The 26998-nt window shown below is 33.3% G+C and overlaps 1 protein-coding gene across 4 annotated transcripts in view; it reads right to left on the bottom strand.

Moving 5' to 3' along the window:
• dclk1b (doublecortin-like kinase 1b) overlaps positions 1–26998 on the bottom strand; it is a 58118-nt gene that overhangs the window by 12578 nt on the left and 18542 nt on the right. For 3 of the 4 annotated variants that reach the window (XM_051129657.1, XM_051129656.1, XM_051129658.1), the window contains 7 exons: positions 22529–22628; positions 21278–21394; positions 4808–4902; positions 1336–1423; positions 1081–1250; positions 871–990; positions 118–264 (listed from right to left, as the gene is read on the bottom strand). In XM_051129657.1, coding sequence (XP_050985614.1) covers positions 118–264; positions 871–990; positions 1081–1250; positions 1336–1423; positions 4808–4902; positions 21278–21394; positions 22529–22628 — 837 coding nt within the window. Of the gene's footprint in view, positions 1–117; positions 265–870; positions 991–1080; positions 1251–1335; positions 1424–4807; positions 4903–11717; positions 11879–21277; positions 21395–22528; positions 22629–26998 lie in introns of those variants that run through there. The other variant, XM_051129659.1, reaches the window with a different exon arrangement.

Below are 26998 nucleotides of genomic sequence, written 5' to 3'. Positions count from 1 at the left end.
GTTTCAAAGCTTGTGTAAGAAGGGTTACTTAAGGTTTCTGCACTCGAGAAAAACACTAACACTGTAACACTGTGATTTATAGTGACAATATACTCTCTGTAATACTCCAACACCCACCAGAAGATTCTCAGGTTTGATGTCACGGTGAACAATGTTAAGGCTGTGCAGATATTTGATAGCGCTGGCCAGGTTATACAGCATCCCGCTGGCGTCCCGCTCGGTGTATTTGTTGGAGGAGGTGATGGCATCAAAGAGGTCGCCACCCTTTTCATGCACACAGAAATTCACAGCTATTCAGGGACAAAATCTGAGCAGTCAAGTTTAATGCAGGCTAAATAACATTGCTGAACAGTAGTCAGTTTCTTATTATGTTTCTACAGTATCTACAGTATGAAGTCAAATAAACTAAAACTCGGGGTTTGTAAGATATTTGTAAATGCTTTCGAAAGAATCTCTTCTGCTCACCAAGACTGCATTTATTTGATTACAAATGCAGTAAAGACAGTAATATTATGAAATATTATTACAGTTTAAAATAATAATTTTCTATTTTAATATATTTTAAAATGTAATTTATTCTGTGAAGTCAAAGCTGAATTTTCAGCATCATTACTCCAGTATTTGGTGTCACATGATCCTTCAGAAATCATTCTAATTTTCTTATTTTCTGCTGAAGAAACATTTCTTTATCAGTTTTAGAGCTTTTTGTGGAAGTCGTGATCAGTCTTTTTTTCCAGGATTGTATGATAAAATTTGATTTTAAATGTATGTGAAATAGAAATCTGTTTGTAACATTTTAAGTTTAATTAATTGAATGCATCCTTGCTGATATAACAACCTATTTATATATGTAAATGTCAGATGTCTCACCTTGACCAGCTCCATGACCAGGTAGAGTTCACTATATGTGTCCATTTCTTCAATCAGCAGAACAATGTTAGGATGCTTCACTCTCCGAAGAATAGACACCTCATTCTGAATCATGTGTTCCTGTGAGTCACAGACCATTGTGTGATGTCAGAAAATGTTTTTTTGTCACCTAATAGGATTTTTTTAAAATATATTCATATATCGACTCACCTTCCCTCTGCATTTGCTCTTGTTAATGATCTTCAGAGCGTACTCTCGGCCTGTGGATCTCTCCACACACTCTCGAACCACAGCGAAGTTTCCATCACCAATCATTCGCCCCACCTTGTACCTCTCGGCTATGGAAGCAGGAACCTGAGGACAATCCTCCATCAGCTCAGCTAGAGAGAAAAAGATTTGCAACATTCAGATGAAGATGAAAACAACATTGATAGACCTTCGTCAGAGTTGCCCAGGGTTCCGCACCTTCACTGCCCGGCCCATCGCCCTCGTCCATGGAGCTGCACACCTTGGTGGAGGCCAGAGAGAGGGAGGAGCCACTGTGCTGAGAGCCCTGTCAGTGAAATTGAACCGTTAAACAAGCTATTGTATGAATGCTGATATTCTGTAAAGAGGTAGTTCACCCAAAAATGAAAATGAACCCATGATTTACTCACCCTCAAGCCATACTAGATGTATATGACTTTCTTTTTTCAGACAATTGCAGTCGGAGTTATATTTAAAAAATGTCCTCTTTCAAGCTTTATAATGGCAGTGAATGGGTGTTGAGATTTTAAAGTCCAATAAAGTGCATCCATCCATCATAAAAGGTGCTCCACATGGCTCAGGGGGTTAATAAAGGCCTTCTGAAGTAAATCAGTGTGTTTGTGTAAGAATAATATCCATATTTAAAACTTTATAAACTGTTATCTCTAGCTTCCGCTGTTGTACGTGTGCACATGAGAGAGTGGCGTTCCAGCAGATGACATAGGACAAATTAGAAGTACAAGACGCAGACACACTCTGTCAGTTTAAATCTAGATTAAAGACCCATCTCTTTAACCTTGCTTACACATAACAAATCCACATTCTTATAATTCAAATCCGTTAAAGGATTGTTAGGCTGCACTAATTAGGTCAACCGGAACCGGGAACACTTCCCATAACACCCGATGTACTCGGTGCATCGTCAGAAGAATGGCATCTACGCTAATATTAGTCTGTTTCTCTCTTATTCCGAGGTCACATCAACCACCAGATCCAGTCCGTATCCAGATCAGATGGTCACTGCAGTCCCCCGGATCCAGTCCGAACCCAGCCCAGACGGTGGATCAGCACCTAGAGACGACCTCTACAGCCCTGAATGTCAGCGGAGTCCACATCAACTAGATGAGCCCCAGCGACGGATCCACATTAAATACCACATCACCTAGACGGCTGTCGGCACAAGACCACGGGAACTTTGGCCAGAGGAGAACTGGCCCCCCGACTGAGCCTGGTTTCTCCCAAGGTTTTTTTCTCCATTTGTCACCGATGGAGTTTTGGTTCCTTGCCGCTGTCGCCTCTGGCTTGCTTAGTTGGGGACACTTTCTCTTAACACAATATTGCATTTTATTTTATTGTTTTTGATTAACTACCTTTACCTATAATGTGAGTGTTTAATGTTGCCTTTGGCATTGTTGATGTACTGTTTCCTATTTAATACTGTACAGCCGCCTTGTCACAATTCTGTATTGTTAAAGGCGGTATATAAATAAAGGTGACTTGACTTGACTTGACTACAAAACGAGGTTTTGTAAAGAAAAATATCGGAGGATCTCAATATAAGCCAAGAGGAGACTGGTTTTCCTTTGCTGTAAACAAAAATTGGTTCTTGCGAGACTAGCATATTCTCACCGAAGCTTACACTATGCCTACGTCCTACGTCATCTGCTGGAACGCCACTCTGATGAACATGCATACAACAGTTTGCGGAAGCTAAAAGGTAGAGTTTATAAAGTTTTAAATGTGTATATTTTTAATACACAAATGCATCAATTTGCTTCAGAAGGCCTGGAGTTGTGTGAAGTACTTTTTTATGATGGATGGAAGCACTTTATTGGACTTCAAAATCTCAACACCCATTCTCTGCCATTATGAAGCTTGGAACAGGCAGGATAACTCCGATTGTATTCATCTAAAAGAAGAAAGTCATATACACCCAGTATGACTTAAGGGTGAGTAAATCATGAGGTGTTTTTCATTTTTTGGGTAACTATTCCTTTAAATAAACCTACATCTTAGGGGATAGTCAATCCAAAAATGATAATTATGTCGTAATTTACTCATTCTCATGTCATTCCAAACCTGTTTACATTTCTTTCTTCTGATGACCATAAAAGCAGATATTTGGAAGAATGTCTGTTACTAAATAGTTTTCATTTCCACTGAATTTCTTATTTTCTGTCACAGAATGGAAGTCAAAAGGAAATCAAAAGTTTTTCAATTTCTAACTAGGGCTGTCAAACAATTGATCATGATTAATCACATACAAAATAAAAGTGTGAGTTTGCCTAATATATGTGTGTGTACTGTGTGTAATTATTATGTATATATAAATACATGCATTCATGTATATATTTAAGAAATATTTACAAGTATATGTATTTATTATAATTTGTATATAATTTATATATAAATAAAAATATTTTGTACATAAATATTTCTCTTAAAGATATACATTAATTTGTGTGTATTTATATATACACAATAATTACACATAGTACACACACATATATTAGACAAACTTAAACTTTTATTTTGTATTCAATTAATGGCGATTAATCATTTGACAGCCCTATTTCTAACATCCTTCAAAATGTCTTCCGTTGTGTTTCACAGAAGAAAGTCATGCAGGTTTGAGGGTGAGTAAATAATGACAGAATTTTCATTTTTTGGATGGACTTTCCCTTTAAACTGAGCAGAGGTATTGCAGAGGGAAATAAAAGGTCAGTTTCTATGGAAACAGCTTGGGTGTGCTAAGAATATTCAAGACTGGAACAGGGCAGGCGAGGTGAAATTCAGTGATGTTTAATCCACTGACACCATGACATATTTATTTTAACACACCATCGGCCAAGAACGAATACATTTGCTGCACCGAATATTAATTCAAAAGGCTGTTCATTTGAAACATTCTGCATGTTTGTCTTTAGGCACTACAACAACAGTAATTTTTATTTTCAGCAGGTAATAAGCCTAATATTTAAAGCTACTGTTCGAAAGTTTGGGGTTGGTAAGATTTGGTCGTTTTTGTGAAAAAAGTTGCTGTATTTATTTGTTAAAATACAGCAAAATAATAATATTGTGACATATTATTACAATTTAAAATAATTACTTCAATCTGAACAGATTAAAAAAAATGTAATTTATTCCTGTGATAGCAAAGCAACCATTACTCAAGTAATTAAACTGTCTACACTGTTTAGCTTTTTGAGAATATACAGCTAAATGGAATGTTAACACAATGTTAAAAGTGTAATTTCATTTGTTTGAGCTACAGAACAGAAGCTAATGCATCTAATTTAACACCACAAACAAGCTAATGTTGTCAAACCATATGATTTAGGTCTATCACAGAGAGAGTGGAAATGGAGCAGGCATACAGCCAGGTCAAGAAGCTTGTCTGTTGTTGCTAGGAAACATTTTGGGTGAACGTGGAATTATTTAGCACAGATGTGCTCAACTACAATTCAGTGTGATTCAGCGCTATATTGGTAAATTAAAGCTCTTGGAAACTGGCAAATTAAAGCTCTTGGAATACAATTAGGGTCAATCAAAGTGCTCGATGGTTTTGCTTGATGCATTGTAAATGCAAATAGGTCAGTTCCACTAAGACTAACATTATGTAAATGGTATTTTAAAGGCTTTTATAGCAAATGCAGCAGATGTGAAAGGTCTTTGAAGTGACAGTTCTCACCCTTCGCCTTCTCAGACTGGCTGGACTGGTGGGAGATGGACTGGGAGATTTGCCTGACCGTGGAGTCGACAGCTGACTACCTGCTGTTCCGTTAGCTGAAATACAGACAAAAAAAAAATTCAGATCCAGTTACTGTTGGAATCTGAATCGAGGCAGGTTGGTAAATCTCATGCATTTGATCATTAATGACATATTTTGTTTGAAAATTAATTCTATTCTTTAAGAAAGAATAGAAAAATATATATTTTTTGTCATCATTGCTTGGTTGCATTTGCTTAATTGTCACAAAACAAAAATAAATAAGTAATTCTAAAAATTTACAAAAGAAAAAAATATGATGCAATATATAAAACAACAAAACCAATCTTAAGTAGCACTGATATATTTGTAGCAACAGCCAAAAATACATTGTATGGGTCAAATTATCAAATTTCTTTTATGCCAAAAATCATTAGGATATTAAGGATCATGTTCCATGAAGATATTATGTAAATTCCCTATCATAAATATATCAAAAATATTTAGTAGTAATATGCTTTGCTAAGAACTTCATTTGGACAACTTTAAAGGCAATTTTCTCTATATTTGGATTTTTATTTTATTTGATTATTATTATTATTATAATTTGCACCCTCAGATTCCAGATTTTCAAATATTTCAGATTACATATAAATATCTATTTCAAAATGACCTTTGTGACTGGTTTTGTGGTCCAAGGTCACATATTTTTTCTTCCCTAACAATTCTAAGTTTATTATAATTCAAATTAAATTAGCTAAAATATATGCTTAATTAAAAAAATATATTAAATAAATAAATAAATAAATAAAATACTATTATTAAACACAAACAAAAAAATATAAAAACTAAATCAGACTATGTTCAATAACTTACACAACGATTTTCAATATTTAAAATATACATATCTGACCCCGACGATAAAACCAGATTTTTTTTTTTTTAATTAAAGAACATGTAAACAACATTATTACACAAAAACAGGCATCAAAAACAAAAGCTCCAAAGATGGTTATATAACTTACAATAGACACAGCTTTTACATTTTTCACAATTTTAAGAGACTTCGTTAAAAAGGTGAGTTCGTTAGAGAAAACCTTGTATAAAGAAGGAGATTTTGACAATCTACATTTATGAATGCAAAATTGCCATTCAGGATGATAAAACTGACAAAATTGTAAACATTTTTATTATCTTTTTTTTCAAAATAACAAATAATTTCTTTCACATTCAGTGTTTTCAGTAGATTAATTTTAACTGAAAAACCAGAAAAACCAAAACCACAGATTTATACATCATCTACACACCCATATGACGTCATGCTCTGCAGCGTCATTTTGTGAAACGAACCTTTTCGAAGCTTCGAATCAACTGAACCAATTGCTTCGCAAAATGATTCACTGTTTCGAAGCGCTCGAAACACCACACGTTAATGACGCCTGCTGGTCAAAAGTGTGTAAATGCAACAAAAACTCAGGCAAAAACATAAAAGCAGCTTTTAAAAACCATGATGTTTTACTGAAAGTATTGTACATTAAATACAGTAAAAATAATAAAATACCATTAAATAAGTGTCTGTATAATATGTGTGTTTTTTTTTTATTTTGTATTAATTTTTGCAGGGCTTGTTTTGTTTGTTTTATGGAGAGCTTGTATGTAGAGTCCAGTAAGAGTTAATCAACTACTTTTAAAAAGTTTTTTTGGCAAACCATTGAAATTTCGAAACGCTTCGAAACAGTTATAACGTAATGAAGCCTCGTTTACTGAAATCACGTGACTCTCCGAACCACTGTTTGGAAAGCGCCCATCACTTCTTTTTAAAAGGCTTAAATTCAACACATATCAAATAATAAATATAAAACGTCAAAACATACAATCTACTCATCTTCCCTGCAGTTTCGCTGCAGTTTTAAATTTATGTTCTTCAGCTACGAGGTCACGGCTGTGACGTATCGATCTGCTGTTGGCCACACAGTTCACGTGATGCGAGTTCACAGGTCAGAGTTCACCAAGATGGAACTTCTGAACGTAGTGAAACGCCAAACTTTTCGCACGTGCTTGCTTTTCTGAATGGAAGTCAATGGAACGAAAAGTGCGGTATGACAGACTTAAAGAATCTCCTCTCCATTGCACACTACACAATGATTATGAAGTAGAGAAGAAAGACGCCACACTCAATGCTGGAAACGAGCGATTAAGCGATGCGGCTGCTTCCGTGAGTACAGAAAGCGATGTGCGATGAGTGCCTACTTGGAGCCCAGCAAGTCACGGATTCGGATTCGCGGCTATAATGGAAGAAGGCCAACCGCCCTTGTCGTGTGGTGAGTGAGAAATTCGAAACAACAACAATAAAAGCAGCAGTAGTGGTTAATTTAGATTAAGCCAGGATTAGGTCATACCTCAATTAGGACATTTAACGTTAAGTATCTTTGCCTTAGAGAAAAAAACATTACTGGTGGGCATCTTGATACAAAACACCGGCATTGCAAGTGCAAGTCAGTGCAAGTTTTTTTTTTTTAGTTAAAACAGCCTAGACGTGTGTGTGTGTGTGTGTGTTTTAATTGTTTATGGCTTGTCTGTGAATCCGGCTATAGTGTAACGAATAACAATAGTATATGTATGATAAAAATGAATTTAAAATAACACTGCAACAATAATAAAACAGAAAAATAATTAACAGGAATTTAAAATAATTTCAATAATACAGTTGATTTGTATTAAATGTATAATACAATAACAAATACACAATAAAATAATTAGTTAAGATTATTCATTAAATGTGACCATGTACCAATTTATTTATTTTTTTTTGGAAATTTAGATTTATACATAATCTGAAAGCCAGCACAGTGTTTGAATCTGAATCTGAATCTTAAATCCTGAATCTGAGGTTGCAAAAAATCTAAATGTTGAGAAAATCACCTTTAAATTTGTCCAAATGAAGTTCTTAGCAATGCATATTACTAATCAAAAATTATATTTTGATATATTTACGGTAAGAAACTTACAAAATATCTTCCTGGAACATGATCTTTACTTGATATCCTAATGATTCTTGGCATAAAAGAAAAATTGATCATTTTGATCCATACAGTGTATTTTTGGCTACTGCTACAAATATACTTGTGCTATTTATGACTGGTTTTGTGGTCCAAATAATACTAATGATATAATATAAAGTAACAGATAATAATAATAATAATATGAGAATGACTAGAATTATAATATTATACAATAAATATAAGTGAACACAAAAAAATAACCACATTTGAATATATATGAATAATCAATAATAGTCAATAAAAATAAATGCTAGTAATAACAAAAAATAAACTGCCTAATGGCCAACAACTCAGAGACTTGGTAGTCTTCGCATCGCAGCTTCTCTTGTCACAGAACTTGATGAAGCACCTCAGTGGGTGATGGATTGGCCTCTGTAGTCAACTTCTCGCGGGACTGCTGTCTTGAATGGCGGTGGATAGCGATGGGTGGTGAGTGCTGTCCCATCACACCATATCTATGGGAATGACCCACGGCGTCAGGTGGTGTGACGCTCTCACTGACCCATCGCTCACCTGAAGCACTCTTACCATAGCGAGACGCTGCTTTATATTCTCGCACTGACAGTGACAGATCAATAGTGAGGCATCGCTCGGTGGGTGACGGATGGTGTCAAAGACAGCTTCTCATGAGATTGTTGACTACAAAAATTATGAGAATGTATTTGCAAATAAGCAGCTAAGCGATGCGACGACTACCAGTCAGCGTACAGAAGATAATCCATCTTTGATAGAACTGAATGTCACAGAAGATAAAAGAAGAAACTGAAGAAAATTAGTACAAAAAAAACAATAGGGCTCCCACTAACGATTATTTTTATATCGATTAATCTATCGACTAATTTATTGATTAATCTAAACGATTAATTAAGTAACAGTTTTACTTAACAATTTATTTAACTTGCAACTGTGCCATTCAGTAGTGTACCATTTATTAAAAAAAAAAAAAAAAAAAAAGTCAAATGTAAACAAACAAAGAGTAAAAATGTAAACAAACCTAATAAAAATGGGGGAAAAAAGAACAATAACAAAAGTCAGAGAAAGTCTGAGAAAGTCAGCATGTTCTGAATTTCAGTATATCCATGTTCTGTTAAATTTAATTTAACCATTAAAACAGAGTATAGAAAAAATAAATTAATATTTGTAGCGATAGTTAAAAATGCATTGTATGGGTCAAAATTATTGATTTTTCTTTTATGCCAACAATCATAAGAATATTAAATAAAGATCATATTCCGTGAAGATATTTTGTAAATTTTCTACCTTAAATATATCAAAACTTAATTTTTGATTAGTAATATACATTGCTAAGAACTTCACTTTAAAAGCGATTTTCTCTGTATTTAGTTTTTTTTTTTTTTTGCACCTTCAGATTCCAGATTTTCAAATAGTTGTATCGGCCCAATGTTGTCCTATCCTAACAAATACATCAATGGAAAGCTTATTTATTCAGCTTTCAGATAAAAATAATAATTAATAATTAATTTTTTGTGATAATAAAATAGATGTAAATGAACAATAGCCTTGAGAGTGAAAGTGAAGCAGTCAGTTAAGTTTACATTATTTAGTGAAGTGATCTCCAACAAACAAACTTGATTAATGGAACCATTTTAAAGAAAAAAAGTTTGAAACTTGACTGACTGCTTCATTTCCACTTTAAAATGACTTAAAATACATATATAGCAATGAGGCAGTAATATTTAGCTCAAATAAAGTATCAAAAGCAAGAAAGCAAATGGGTTTTATTGAATAAAACTGTTAAAATACATAATGTATTAAAAACAATAGAGCTAATGTACCTGCAGAGGGCGGCAATGGCCTGACAGTTGTTTTTAAACTTCACTGTGCGATCTAATCCTTGTTCAATATTGACTCGACAATATTTAATTCAAATGTCCACTTAATCTTTAATATTTGGCCATTCCTTTATGACCAAAATGCTATAGCCACTTCAATTTCTTGAATATGTGTACATCAAAATGTATAAACTCAGAGTGAGGTTTTGAGCTTTTATTTTGAAATCGCAGTGAACAGTTAGTGCACATTTTCCTGTGTTTGTTATTTACCTTACAAATCTGATTAAATGGTGCACGTTACGTTCCCAGATGAACGTTATAATAAAGATGGAGTTTAAGACGCTATGCACATGTAAATGATAACAGTTCGCGTGGAACGGCATTTACTGTGAACTGAGCTGCTGTGAGACGCACGTACGTAACCTAGACTCATCTAAATAATTAAAGCACATAAATTAAATCTGCATTGTTTATATTTATTTAACTGAATCATAGCATTTGCAAATTCACAATTATGCTTAATTATGATTTTTAAATGGGTTTATTATATCACACAGCCTTGGAAAACAGTCGAATACTTGAGTAGAATTGACCAATTGAGACAGCCCTAAAAAACAATCAAATAAACTATACAATACATAATAATTGTAAAAACATAAATAAATAAATAAAATTAATAGTCCAGTCATGTGCTATTATTGTACAAAATTGAGATATCTATTGCTTTCCTTTGATGTATGGTTTGTTAGGATAGGATATTTGGCTGAGATACGACTATTTGAAAATCTGGAAAAAATCAAAATATATATTTCATTACATTTGTCTACTAACAATGTCCAACACTAGACAACACAAGATACACACATCTGAATATAATTATATGAAAATGTGCAGGTCATAAAAGCACTTGAGTAGACTATTAATTAGAACGATACAGCTTTTTTCTGGCCAAAATTTAATTTAAATTTGCAGAATATGTTATAAAACAGTGAGGCGCATATTTCTCAAATTGAAAATAGATTTAATTTCATCCTTCATATAGCAAAATGAAATTCAGGGTACATTTCCAATCTTACAGTAGCCTACATTTTGGCTAAATACAATAAATAGTTAGAGATCAAAGCTGAATTTATAAGGATTCAATCCTTTTCATCATTTTTGTTTTTATTTACTGCAATAGTGTATTTTGTTGTAACATTATAAATTGTGTTTCTTATTTATTTATTCATTCAAATGTGTATGTTCACACCTGCTGTACAAAAAAAATGTGATGTATGTGCATGTATTTTCTTGGATTTAAATATATGGATATATGTGACACTGGACCACAAACCAATCATAAGGGTCAACTGTTCAAAACTGAGATGTACACATCACCTGAAAGCTGAATAAATAAGCTTTCCATTGATGTATGGTTTGTTAGGATAGGATATTTGGCTGAGATACAACTATTTGAAAATCTGGAATCTGAGAGTGCAGTAAAAAAAAAAAAAAAAAAAAAATTATATTATACTATATATATAGAGAGAGAGAGAGAGAGAGAGAGAGAAAAAATCACCTTCAAAGTTGTCCAAATTAAGTTCTTAGCAATGCATATTACTAATCAGAAATTAAGTTTTGATATATTTATGGTAGGAACTTTACAAAATATATTCATGGAACATGATCTTTACTTAATATCCAAATGATTTTGGCATAAAAAATGGGTCAAAAAACAATTTTGTCCCATACAATGTATTTTTGCCTATTGCTACAAATATACCCGTGCTACTTAAGACGTTTTGTGGTCCAGGGTCATATATGTATGTGCATCATGAGGCATTATTTCAAGCACTTTTGCTACAAATAGATCCTTTAATATTAGAAGTATACATATGATGCTTAGAAATATGATGAGAACAGGCATGAAAAAGTATCACAGGCATGAAAAATCTGCAAAGCATACATAATTAACCCTTCATTCAGATACAGTGTAATTAAAAAAAAATAAGTTAACTTCTCTACATTGCCTTTAAGAAAAAAATCCAAATATCTCACCTTTGCGAATTTGCTGCACAAACCCATTTGTCCTACCTGCTAAAGAGTGCAGCAGGCTGCCTGAGCAAACTGCGATTCCTCCTGCGCTCATAGTGACTGTTAGGCAGTGAGAGTATGAATGAGAGCGGGAGAGGAGGAGAGGATGTATGTAGTGTGTGTCTGCTGGCTGATCATAGGCAGCCTTCTGCGCACACCTTACGTCATAAACAGCCACAGAGGGAGGAGTTTAGCTCATAAACATGCCAGATCGTAGTTGCAGCACTGTCTGTGTGGGTGACTATAAAGATCTCCAAAAAGATCTCACGGCAAAACACAGCTTCTGAGCGGCGTAAGTGCAGCAGAGCGGATGACGTGGTGTTGTGAGTGGATTTCTGAAGCATCTCGAGCACTGTTAATACAAATAAAGCTGTTTGAAGCTCTGATTACGCTATGATTCAGAGATTCGGCCACTAATATGCTTCTCAGAGCACATTAAGTAACAAATAATCCATCTCAGCCTCATATCAATGTTACTATGTGTTTGTGTGTCACTGTGATCTGAATATCGTGCTCCTTCACCATCTGTGTACACTATCACAGCCTGACATAATTCAGCATGTGGAGAGTGAGAATGCATCATCGTGTTATTTTGGGGATGGAAAACAGATTCGACGGACTATCAGATCAGCCGTCATTCATGTGTGTGATTACCGAACGACAAACTTGGTGTGGGGAAAACATTAGTCAGAGGATGATAGTGACAGGGAACAGCAGTGGGAACTTCACTTTCAAACTGGATAACATTTCATATATTCATATATAGTTTCTGAGGGATGGATGTTGATGATTAGAGACTTTTTATAGTTTATGCACTATAAAAATAGCCATAATTGTAATGTAAACAGTTAAACCCTGTTAATTAGATAACAGGTAAGTAGGTACGTTTCCTTAATCTACATGGTGAAAAACTGTAATTGATGGGATGGTTAATGTAATTTTAACTGTTGAATGTACAGTTCAAAAAAACAAGCCAAATTATAATTTACGGGTCAATGTCACTGTAGGGTGCCTTTCGGTGTCCTGTACATAAATAACTCATTTGTCATGATAATTTAACATAAAATGACTATAAAAGGGTGTGTTATATTAGGCTAAGTTTTCATATTCACAACAAAAGCTTTACTTGGCTCTTTAGATACAGTTCAAGTTTTGTGTAGGAGAATATGTGTTATTTTGCTATGTCCCTTGCACTGCTCATTACATTTGAATGAGAGCAGAATATAGTCAAATCATAAAACTTTACAATTTTGTTCTAATATTTTGTTAAATAAGAGATTACTCAATTTGAGTGTGTTGACCATTTGGTAATAAAAACAATATTTTATTTAATAAAAAAAGAAGTTCGTCCATGTCCCTTGAATGGTTGTCCACCCTGTCCTATTGGGGAATCCGCCCCTTTAGGAAAAGGCCAGCCCCTTTAGAGACATCTGGACAACTGAATTTTTTTTTTTTTGTCTCTTCAGTGGCGGGAATTTCTGAGGTGAGTAAGTTGGTGACTTTAAATTGACACATTTTCTTCGTATGAGTTTGCTTAATTGCTTTTCCTAAGTTGAACATGTCCACCCAGTCAGCATAAAATATGCCGGAAGTGATTAGAATACAGCATTTTCAAAATATGTAAGTTTAAATATACCAAATTCTCTTCAACAACCAGACTAACTATTAACAGTTTGTTGTAGGCTAATAAGCTAACTGAAGCTCAGAATGTCCACCCTGTTGTTGTTCCAAAATGTCCACCCTGTCGATCACTTAAAATTGAAAGGGTGGACATACACATGAACGGGTGGACATAGCGTTCATGTGTAGTTAATATTGTTAAAAAAAACTACAATTAATTGGGGTAGGTATATAAATGTGATTGAGAATGTGATTCTATTATAATATTTTATATTTATATTTATATTTATTTTATTTTTTTTAATTTTTTTTTTCGAAGTTGAAGTTGTTTCATTGTCATATTTTGTCATGCTTTGTGTGTTCCGCTTTATGTGTCCACCCTGTCATCTTGATATTTTAAAATATTTTAAATAATTCAATCATATCTATATAATCCAGTGTGTTCAATAGCTAGGTGTGCGGGCAATAACATGCAAACAAAAAACTGCATTCAAATATCACAGTTTTCTCCAAATACGAAAAAATACATGTGCAAATTTCTTTAAAAACGCATGGTTTACATAAAATCTTTTATGTATTTGTAATTTGACATTATACCTTTAAAAAAAAATCATTTGCATCTTAATATTGCAATGAACATATTTAACAGTAATATATATGTCCATGACAGGGTGGACGTATCTTATGGTTTATGTTTTGAATAATAACCCATCATTTTCTAAAAAAAAAAAAAATGTCTGGGAGCTCAGCTAATGTGTTTCTATAGTACTTCAGTGTTTACCACTTATGACATGACATAAAGCGAATGGGAAATTAAGACCAAAATTTGAGTATTGTGAGGGTTTAAAGGTACTCTATGGTGACATTGACTCTTACAGTCCACAACAGAAAATAACTGAATTTATAAAAATAACCCTGTTCAAAAGTTTACTTACACATGATTCTTAAAACTTTGTTACCTGAATTATCCACTGCTGTGTTTGTTTGTTTTTTTCTTTGGTTTTTCAGCATTTTCTTGTATTTGAACCCTTTCCAACAATGACTTTTTTGAGGACAACTATTACAGAAGGTTCAAACACTCATTGATGCTCCAGAAGGAGAAACAATGCATTAAGAGCCAGGTGTGAAAACTTTTGAACAGAATAAAGATGTGTACATTTTTCTTATATTGCCTAAATATCACCTTTTTTTATTTAGTACTGCCCCTCAGAAGCCACTAATTTTTCCCAGAAGACAAAATAAGTAAAATTTACCCTGATCTTGAAATTCAAAAGTTTTCACCCCCGGCTCTTAGTGCATTGCATTTCCTCATGGAACATCAGTGAGTGTTTGAACCTTCTGTAACTGTAATAGTATTAAGAATCAAGCACATGTAAACTTTTGAACAGGGTACTGTTATTTTCTCTTGTGGACCATATGCAAACATCTTTTATGTGAAATATCTTTTTCAGGTCAGTATTAAATAAACAATAACATGCATTTTGTATGATCCCTCTTATTTTGGTAAAATAATTAACATTTTGCAGATTCTGCAAGGTGTATGTAAACTTTTGACATCAACTGTATATGGTAAGAAAAAACTAATTAATAGGAAGGTGTAATTTTAACTGTTAAAAGTACAGTTCAAAAGAACAAGCCAACTTATAACTTACAGTGAAAAGCTGTAAAGTGACATTAATGGTATGTCTTTGATTTGTCTTCTGATATATTAATGATATAAATGTTATATATAATGATATACATAAATGTTTTGAAATAAATTTCACGATTCGATTCTGATTCACAAGCTTGTGATTTCATTCAGTTTCCTATTTGATTCAATTGAATTCAGCATCAATATATATCAGGTACAGTACATGTCAAATTTTTTCAAGGAAAAAAAATCTTTCAGTGAGTTAAAAATAAACTTCTATACAAATGTCTAAATTACACTCTTTTATAATAAAGTTACAATTACATTGTATTTCTACTCCATTTGTTTTCTGAAATATAAACATTTAAATGGTGGCTGTCATAAAATTTGATGGATTTAAACTAACATTGAAGAACAGTTAAAATGATGAGCCTGTTATATGGTGCATTTTGAGCAAAATGCTCCTTTTTAGGAACATTATAAATAATAATTCTAGCTGAGTGAAGATGGTTTTTCGGAGGTAAATGTGGCATTACATTGTTTACAAGCTGTTACTTTGACGTCTTTGCACAATTGAAACACTGATTGCTGCTTACACGAGACAGGATATGGACTTCGGTAAGTTGTACTTTTTCTCTTAACATACCTTCAAATGTTTATTCATGTGTATTTTGTTTTGAAACTGGTATTAAAACGGATGAGATGATCAGTTCGGCGCTACAGCGATGTTTCACTCCACATTAAACAACGTCAAAATGGTATTTATTGTTTGAGTACTGTAATAAAATGGACAGAATTTGAAATTGGACAATGTTTCATATCAAGAGTAACAAAGCACAAAGCTTATTGTGATTTATATTTGTTTCTGCCATGCGATTGGCATTCCGTGGTTACTGGGAATTCACAAGCTTCAGTCTGGATCCAAACCTTACCAAGATCTAAGATAACCGAACACCTGAGAAGAGATGATGCCAACCCTGAAACAACATACAGAACTACCAAATTTTGCTATAAGTTTGACTGCAACATATAATCATTGCTGTAATGGTGTTTACCCTCTGTTCAATTACGTCGTTAATTAACTGATTTTTGTTTTACATTTCTGATAAGCTGCTACTAAATATATTGTAGAAACTTAAATTTTCTGTAAAGCTGTTTTGTAAAGATTTTTATCGTGAAAGCGCTGTACAAATAAACAAGTGTAATTGAATTGAATTATTGGATGGGAGGTGCGCTACAATGTTCAGTAGTGTTTTCACGACACATCATCCATCAGCCATCTGGCGTCGCTGAAAGTAAACAATGCCACTGAACTGAACAAAACGATTTTTCTGATTATTGCTGCTGAAAATGGTCAATTATTGTCATGTTTTGGGCTGTACTAATCTCTCAAACTGGGAAAAAACATTTGGAGTACTACAGACTGCAAAGAGTGCAAAAAACTGTCTGACGAACAAGGCATTTGTGGTTGGCCAAAGTGAACCAGGATTTCCAGGACAAGAATCTTGACAACATTTGTGTTTGTTTTTATTCCGTATTCCCATTAATACTGCATGTATATATCTTTACCATGTTTTAAGTTAAGTTTGCCAAAATATTGTGCCCTTTCCTGCTTACTAAGTTCTTTATATGATTTAGCGGCTTCTGCATGTTTTTTCCATGGTTTAGGCAGCATCAATTAGCAGAACAATTTATTCAGTAGTACATTAACCGTGCAATCCATGCTGTTGTTTACATCCGAGTATCACTAATATGGCCACGCATCCAGATAACTGACCAAACTGTGACGTAAGTGCAAACCCTCAATAACTGACAACAGGCTAGACTAATCGATTCTTGGGATTTAATAAATAAAATAAAACACAATAAAACGTTAAATAAAATATAAAAAGCAAAATACATCAACAGCCTTACATAATCTACTAAATAGTGGTTCTGGTGGTGATTGAATTTATACTGCAGTTTCTGCATGAATAGTAAAGGTTGTCTAGTCAACAGCTACAATACACAAAGACCAAATCATACAAGTACCCAATGTACTGCCTGCAATGTTCTTGGGAATCAAGACACATGTCTGGAGACATAAACAGACTGTACAGACACTGACCTCAGTCACTTAGAAAAGCTAAATCTTAAACTGCATCGCATGCTGTACTTGCATTAAAAACTATATATTATATGAATTACATATAATGGATTGTATTAACAGATAATATATTAAAATATAAAGCAACAGAAATCATACATTTTATCCCATTGAATTATGAGTGAGATATTTGGCTGACCTGAAACCCAAAGGGGAATGATTAATATCAGCTTACATCAAACTTCAGTCCCTAGTGTTCACAATGTGGGAGCCATTATCCAGCAAATTAAGTAATATCCATATTTCATTATTTTTGCTTAGTTCACTATTATTTTCTTCATTCTACTGTTTTGAAAAATCTGCAAAAGGCAATTTATTACCAGCCAAAGCATTTTCTGATTAAAATACTTATTAAAGATTTATTTTCATGGTTAATATTGTTAAAATAAAAAAAAAATAATTTATATTATTATTATATTATTTATAAATATATATATATAACATTTTATTTCAGCTAATTACCAAGGCAAAATTAAATAAACTAAAACTTAAACTTAATTAAAAATTACTAAAATCAAATAACTAAAATGAAAAACAAAATATCTAAATATAATCTAATTTAAAATATTAACGAAACTTAAGTAAGTACCAGTGGCCCTAAAATAAGTCCTGTTTGAATGAGCTTTCAGATCAGTAAAAAACAATTACACCAGATTTGTTTGTCCAGACTGCACGGCAGATCTCTGTTCCTGTCCCATGAGATATTCTATCAGCGGTTGGAAGGGTTATATTTGTAATGAGGTACCTGTTTCCATATATCATTACATTTTCGCCTATCTGAAACAGGTCTGTTCTCCCAAAACAACATTAGCGATATCCCTTATAAACAATTTGGTCCAATCACCCAGTTTATGCCCACCTATGTCGTTTCCGCCTCGTGTCAACCATTTCAAAGAATGAGGTTGATGCTCAGTACCGGCTCATTACAAAACAGCACGCGCAGCAAGGACACATTTTGTACCTGGCCAGAATACAAATTTTGCGGAACAGGCCTAAGCTGGAGCACAATAATTGTTCTGTTTTTGTTGTTGTTTTTGACACGTCTCTCTATAGCATGTCTCTCTACTGAGTGATGAAAGCCTGAGCGGATGAATGCCTGGTGCTTGCCTGGAACATCAACATCAGGAAGTGATGATTCATGATCTATTCCAGGAAAAATAATGAAACCTAGATCAATTGGATGTTCAGGGCAACATTTTGTGCATTTTTTGTTCATTTTGGAATAGCAACAAATAATCCAGTTTGAGAGGTGTCTGCTTAAACCGAAAACACGCACTAGTGCACAAATGAGTTGCACAATCAAAACAGGCTGAGAACTGCACGTACAGATAATCACAAAAATACTGTGACTACACTGCTTTCAGAAATGTGTTAATGTTTCACATGTAGAGTAAATGTCCTTGCTCACTGAGTCTGAAATTCTCATCTGAAAGGTTAAAAAAAAATAAACACAACAGCACACTGTGTCTATCTCGTTTACGCACTACCTCTAAAATTTTTGTCCATCATAAAAAATTCGGATCAGGTTCAGTTTTGCATTTTGAGAGCTGTTTTGACAATTCAGACCCACCATGGTATTCTGTGTGTGATGACTTTTGACGAATACAAAAAAAAACGCATATGAAAGTTTTGGAGGCAGTGTGCCTTAGCACTGCAAAATGGTGAAAATTTCTCATAAACACAGAAAAGCATCCAGACCCTGATGAGAAAGCCTAAACCAGTTTGGTCTCCCAGCATAACCCAAACAGTTAGGTTTTAAACTAGTTTGGGCATATTCAGCCAGTCAAAGTGAGAGATCAACTAGAATAGAATAAAAGAGAAGAGAAAAGAATAAAAAGCATAACAGAACAGATAATAAAATAGAACAAAATATAAAAGAACAAAACAATGGATCACAATAAACAACAGAATAGAACAAAAGAAAACAACAAAACTGGATAGAATGAAATAGACATTACAGAATGAATCATAAAGAACAATAGAATAGAATAAAGGAGCATAACAGAATAGAACAGAACAAAATATAAAACAGAATGGATCATAATAAAATAGAACAAAATCAAACAAAATAGAAAAGAATAGAATAGGACAGAATGATGTAGAAGAGGACATAACAGAATGAATAACCATAAATATAGAATAGAACAGAAAAGAACAAAAAAACAAGAACAGAACAAAATCTAAAAGAACATAACAAAATGGATCATTATAAAAAATAGAATACAGCAAAAAAACAACAAAATAGAAAATATAGAATAGGACAGAATGATGTAAAAGAGGACATAACAGAATGAATAATCATAAATATAGAATAGAAGAGAAGAGAACATAAAATTAAAAAGCAGAACATAAAATAAATAAACAAAAATAAAATAGAACAAAATATAAACGAACATAGAAGGGATAATAATAAAATAGAACAAAATCAAACTAAATAGAAAAGAACAGAATAGGACAGAATGATGTAGAAGAGGACATAACAGAATGAATAACCATAAATATAGAACAGGATAAAAAAAACAAGAACAGAACAAAATATGAAATAACAACAGAATGAATCATAATAAAAAAAACAATACAACAAAAAACAACAAAATAGAATAATGGAGGACAGAATGATGTAGAAGAGGACATATCAGAATGAATATCTATAGAATAGAACATAAAAGAATTAAAAAGCAGAACGTAAATAAAATAGAATAAATAAAAATAAAACAGAACAAAATATAAAAGAACATAACATAATGGATCATAATACAGAATAGAATAGAACAAAAGAAAACAAAAATAGAACAGAATAAAATAGACATTACAGAATGGATCATAATAAACAATAGAATAAAATAAAGGAGCATAACATAATAGAATAGTTAACAACAAAAATAGATGTTACAAAATGGATCATAATAAACAAAAGAATAGAATAAAAGAAAACAACAAAATAGAAAAGAACAGAATAAAATAGAAAATGACAAACTGATGTAGAAGAGGACATAATTCATCATAAATATAGAATAGAAATTATAGAATGAGTAGAATAGAATGAAGGAGCACAACAGAATAGAACATAAAATAGAACAATATAAAAGAACTTAATGGGTCATAAAAATAGAATAGAACAAAAGAAAACATAAAATAGAAAAGAACAGAATAAAATAGACTAGGACAGAATGGAATAGAAAATGGCATAACAGAATGAATCTTAGAATAGAACAGAATGAAACTGATCATAATAAAAACAACAGAATAGAACAAAAGTCAAGATAACAACAGAATGGATCACAATAAAAACAGAACAAATGAAAACAGAATATAAAAGAATAGAATAGAACAGAATGATATAGAAGAGGACAACAGAATAAATCATCATACATACAGAATAGAATAGAAGTGAACATAAAAGAATAGAATAAAATGAAACAGAATTGAATTAAAGAGAACAAAAGGACAGAACATGAATAGAATAGAATAGATTGTTTTTCTATTCTGTAAATTTTCTGGCTGTTAGTGGTTTTGGATTCTGCTCGAGGGAAGCAAATGAAACCAGTCAGTGCTAGGTGAGCTCAGTATGGTTCAGTAATCTAATCATGCATTAGACTGTTTAAGATGTAATTTTATTCTAATCATCCGCTGATGTAAAAGTTAGTTTCGCCATTACCAAAACTAAGAAAAGCTCCAGCTAAAGCATACAATCAAATCAAATTACATCAACATCAAACACCGGCATCACGGTGACTTGAACACTGAAACATCTCATTAAATGAAGCTGTTAATTGACACAAGTGCTCATTAAAAAAAAAGTGGAGATAGTGAGTATGTGACAAGTGTCAGCTAAATTAGTTTCCTAAATTGGGACATTACTCCTCAAACACATCTTCTGAGAATCAAAAAGTTCTGAAGATAATTAAGGCTACAAACACTCCACACTCATCCATGTTTGAAATTTACAACTTTGAATTCTGCGACCGCAATGAATCAGATGACAAGTACCCAGTTTAGACTTCATGAGTCACTCCTGCATGCATGAGTGTAAGCCTACTACACCCAACCTACAGTTTTATAGCTACAGGAATGCTTTTATAAGCATGATGAGATTAAACATCAGTCTGCTTTAAAGACCCATACCTGAGCTGCTGGAACCAGGGGACTTGCTCCTTCTTGACGGTCCACCACTACGGGGAGAGCAGCGGCCCTGCATGGAAGAAATACGGCCGTAGGACTGCGATTTCACCACCCTGCATTCTGAGAAAGCAGCAAAAGACAAACATCTGAATTCAGTCTGGTTTTACTTCAGAGGCCTCAGCAACTCTACACTATAAGCCTGCTGTCTCTATAAAACACACCGAAGAACGTCTCATCTGTGTGGACAACCTGATGTCACCGCCGATCAATCTACCGCAACCTCAGTCTGACCCAAACATGTCAGCCTGACATACCGGAGGTCTGATCAGAGGAGATCTGACAGGCTGGTTTGCTCTCAGACCACATGCACAGAGTCAATATGTCTATCAATAGGATTTTAAAATAGTTCATAGTCTGGATGATTCTGCACTGTAAATGTCAATGGCAATTAACATAGTTTAATAAAAGTGAATAGTAATCAACTAATGTGATAATAATAGTTACAAATGTCATTAAATAATAGTGCTGCTAAATAAAAATGTTTTTTACCCATAATATGTTAATTTGTTTACAAAAGCGCATTTTAAAAATAGAAAGCACATTTGCTGTTAATGTCAGTAAAGCTTTAAAATAGATGCAACACTGATACTGACAGCAGGAAACAATGCTACATCTAATTAAAAAACGCCAACGGAAAAGCTTATCTAATGTTTAAACTCTAAATCTCAAATAATACAATATTGGACAAGATGTTTATTTGTGACCCTGGACCACAAAATTAGTCTTAAGTAGCACGGGTATATTGCCAAAAATCATTAGGATATTAAGTAAAGATCATGTTCCGTGAAGATATTTTGTAAATTTCCTACTGTAAATATTAGGGGTGTGATGAGACACTTATCTCACGAGACGAGAGATTTTTAAACTTTTCTTAAGAAATCCTCAATGATGAAATATATAGGGAAAATAGTCTTTTACTCAACTGAAAAAGACAAAATTCGTGTCTTGTCACATCCCTAGTAAATATATACAAAAACTTAATAATAAGCATTGCTAAGAACTTCATTTGGACAACTTTAAAGGCAATTTTATCAATACAAAAAAACTGACCCTTGTGACTGGTTTTGTGGTCCAGGGTCACATTTGTCAAAACAGCTTATTTAAATATAGAAATTGAATTATTAATCACAAAAACAGAATGTGAAAGACTAACTTTTAACAGAAAAGGGATGGACACAGTATCCATTATCTTACCACTCTCATCCAACAGGAAGTCATCCTGGTAGCGGAACTTCTCTGGGCCGCAGGCAATAAATATATCATCTTCACCAAAAAAGTCCTGAAGGCATGACACCTACAGAAACAGCACAGGTAGACTTATTATATGAAAGGTACGAAAATACAATAAAAATTGGAATATTGTGAAAAATCTTTACAATTCAAAATAACAGCTTTCTATTTTAATATATTTTAAAATATAATTTATTCCTGTGATGGCAAACTCTAGTCATTACTCTAGTCAGTATCACAGTTGTGCTGCATAATATTTTGGTGGAAACTGATAGATTTTTTAGTTTTTTTGATGAATAGAAAGTTAAAAAGAACAGCATTTACTTGAAATAGATAAAAGTCAAAGTCTTAAAAAAAACATTAATTTCTTAAAAAAAAAAAAAAAAATGATACTGACCCCAAAGTGGGGCTGTCAAACAATTAATCGCATCCAAAATAAAAGTTTGTTTTTACATAATATATGTGTGTGTACAGTGTATATTTATAATGTATATATAAATACATATACATACATGTATTTTTAAAATATTTATGTCTATTATATTTATATATAATTTAAATTAAAATAGATTAATCGTGATTAATCTTTTGACAGCCCTACCCCAAAGGAATCTTTTTTGAGATCACAATACAGAAAAATAGATGAAGAGTTTATTTGCAAAAACAGATAACTCTGTTTTGATTCATGATGCTCAAAATCATGTTTTTTTTATTATGTTATCATGTTTTATTGTGTTAGTTAGATGTATTTTTTTGATTTTTACTTTATATCAAAATAACCCAACTGTTTGATTGAGATTAACTGGAATGCACAATGAAAAAACATGATTTTTGAAAATGAACTCTTCAATTTCAGCGATTCTCAATATAATACTGACTGAAATCAAATATAAATTGCAAAGCCTAAATAGTACAAATATTAGATTAAATAAATGCCAAGTTCTGTCAGGAAACTCTAGATGGTGCTCTAGATGATTCTCAAACAGAAAATATTGACAGCGTTAAACTAGGCACAAGCTGATTGGTTCATGTTGCATTATGCAGCCAATGAGCTTGCTGCTTTACATTTAAATGGCTGGTTAGCATTCACTAGAGCATTTCATAGCACGCTTTCAAAGTTCCTCTGAAACCCTCCACCTCCCCCAGCTCCACCTCTACAGTGTATAAACCTGTTACGGGTTAAATATATACTACTACTTGTGCAGCAGCAGTATGTGTTAAATACTCACAGCACCATATCTGCGTATGTATTGGCTGTAGCTAGTTCCTGTACTTGCGCTGATAATCTGCAGCAATAGCAATAACCAACAGCAGCAGCAATTCAACAGCGTATTACCATGCTAAAATCTTCAGAGGGTTGTCACAATAGAAGTGAATTAGGCTGAAATAGGCTTGATTTAATAATGTGTTCAGATGTAAGGGTCAATTTGATCAACATCTCAAACCATATTTAACATTCTAATTCTAAAGGTCAGCAATCAGTGAATCATACAGCTGCATGAATGAGAATGCAGTTTAGCATCTTACTTTAATGTATCATTTACAAATACCAATGAGAACATGTTGCTGTAGCAACAGTGACGTCATCGCCAAGATCTGAGTAAGATGATTCAGTCAGGTGGCAAAAAGTGACCTAATGCTCTCACGCTGAGTGCAAAAAGAGTGAATGATCCAATATTCAGTGATATTACAGTCATATAAATGGCATCAGTGATGAAAGCGGCAGAAGTCGGGTAATAAGTCTGCTACTTCACAATATGTGTACTCTTTTGTGTGCAACACAGCAGAGGGATAGTTAGACCTAATATTTTGAAGGGCGATACATTTGTTTTTGTTTCTGTGGAATAAAATTGTCTAAGAAATGCAATGATGAATACTTCGAAATTCATGCTTATGCACATTAATTCTAATTAAGACTATTTTGACAATGACAGGACAAATCTAATGAAACTGAACAATCGATAGTTGTATGCCATTACTTCAGTATATTAGAGAGAGACTTTATAATAAGCTCAATTGTTTTGTTCTTGTTTTTGATTCATTTATTGCTCCAGTGGAGCATTAAAAAATAAGAGCAATTTTGAATGGTCATCAAACTGAGTAATATGCTTTTAAGAGCCAGATGGTATAGAACAGTAAGCATCCACTGTTGGAGACTGATTGTCAGTGCTGTAACGCTTTAAAAGCAATAGAATAAACTCTTCAGTCATTTTAATGCACTGGCAGTATTCATATAGTCTTTCATGGCAAGCTGGGAATCTGATCATACGTTCTGGCTGGCAGCTTCTGCAAGAAATTTCACCTTGTGCTGTAGCACCACCTACTGGATTGCACAAGCATGCAAACTCACAGAGTTAGAACTGCAGTCGAGGTCAAAAGTTTACACCTCCCTTTCATAATTAAAAATGTTAATTATTTAACCAAAATAAGAGTGATGATACAAAATGTATGTTATTGTTTATTTAGTACTGACCTAAATCAGATATTTCACATAAAAGATGTTTACATATAGTCTACAAGAGAAAATAATAGCTGAATTTATAAAAATGATCTGATTCAAAAGTTTACATCCTGAATGATCCACAGCTGTGTTTTTATTTATTTTTTTTTTTGTTTGTTTAATGACAGTTGTTCATGAGTCCCTTGTTTGTCCTGAGCAGTTAAACTGACCACTGTCCTTCAGAAAAATCCTTCAGGCCCCACAAATGCTTTGGTTTTCCAGCATTTTTGTGTATCTGAACCCATTCCAACAATGACTGCATAATTTTAAGATACATCTTTTCATACCGCGGACAACTGAGGGATGTTGGGACACTCACTGATGCTCCAGAAGTAAACACACTGCATTAAGAGCCGGGGGTTAAAAAGTTTTTGAATTTAATAAATTGAATTAAAAGATCAGGGTAAATGTAACTTATTTTGTCTTCTGGGAAACATATAAGCATCTTCTGTAGCTTCTGAAGGGCAGTACTAAATGAAAATTATATGATATTTAGGTAAAATAAGAAAAATGTACACATCTTCATTCTCGCTCAAAAGTTTTCACCCCCGGCTCTTAATGCATGGCTTTTCCTTCTGGAGCATCAGTGAGCGTTTGAACCTTTTGTAATAGTTGCATTTGAATCCCTCAGTTGTCCTCAGTGTGAAAAGATGGATCTCAAAATGCTGAAAAATGCTGGAAAACCAAATAATTTGTGGGACCCGAAGGATTTTTCTCAAAAACAGCAGGCAGTTTAGCTGTTCAGGACAAACGAGGGACTCATGAACAACTATCACTAAACAAACAAAACACAGCTGTGGATCATTCAGGGAACAACAAAGTATTAAAAATCAAGCGTATGTAAACTTTTGAACTGGGACATTTTTATGAGTTCAACTATTATTTTCACTTGTGGACTACATGTAAACATGTTTTGTGTGAAATATCTTATTCAATTTAGTACTAAATAAACAATAACATGCATTTTGGTAATATAATTAACATTTTTAATGATTCTGAAAGGGGGATGTAAACTTTTTACCTCAACTGTAATAGGCAGGTACTTATTAAACCACTTTCAAAGGTTAATTAAAAAAAAAATCCAAGACATAAACTGAAGCAACCATATTTTACGAGTCAAATAAAATGTTTAAACTGGCTGTGTGAAGAGATGCAAAGGTTTAGAGATGTGATTATTTTAATAATCTTAATAAACATTTCATTTGCCTTTTTTAAATTAGATATAAGCTTAAAATGAAATACTTAAAGTGTTTAAAAGAAGCAAAATGGTTTACTACAGTCTATGCCACAAAGTCTACAGCAGTGATATTTGGTATATATATTTTCATATTTACATACATTTACAAGTGTGGGGGTGGGGGGGGGGAGATAGCCTAACAAGGCCAAAAACTTCCATTGGCTGAAAACTGAACAGCACAGAAAACCAAATAATGAATTTAAACACGCTGAGTGATAATTTCCCCTGACCACCACAAGATGGCACAGACACCTCATTTTGCAACAAGGACTACAGAACTAATTCTTACAAGCAATACCTATTCTTCTTCTGCCCAAGACTTAAGCATTTTCAGCATTGCTTATGCCCTTGAAGCCCCTGGAGGCACCAATCATAACTCTTAAACTGGGACAGTATACAGACCAAAACTTCAAAATCCTGATGACACGACTCACATTTAGTTCAAAAAATGACGAACAGTTAACCAGCAACATTCACACCATCAACGTCATTCGCCTAATATGACATCAGATTGCATCCAGATTAACAAATTTATAGATCAGAGGATCAGAAAACCTAAGATGGTCTGGAAAACTAGTCTCCTTATATTTTGCTTTGATTGCAAAGAGTAAATCTCCTGGCTTTAAGTCAGTCTCTTGGCAGGAACAGTTTGCACCAGACAGGAGCTGTAAAACTCAAATACATACTCAAATCTGAT

This window comes from Labeo rohita, chromosome 15, assembly GCF_022985175.1.
Source record: "Labeo rohita strain BAU-BD-2019 chromosome 15, IGBB_LRoh.1.0, whole genome shotgun sequence".
In the NCBI taxonomy this organism is placed as follows: Eukaryota; Metazoa; Chordata; class Actinopteri; order Cypriniformes; family Cyprinidae; genus Labeo; species Labeo rohita.
This window is presented reverse-complemented; position numbering and strand designations above follow the sequence as displayed.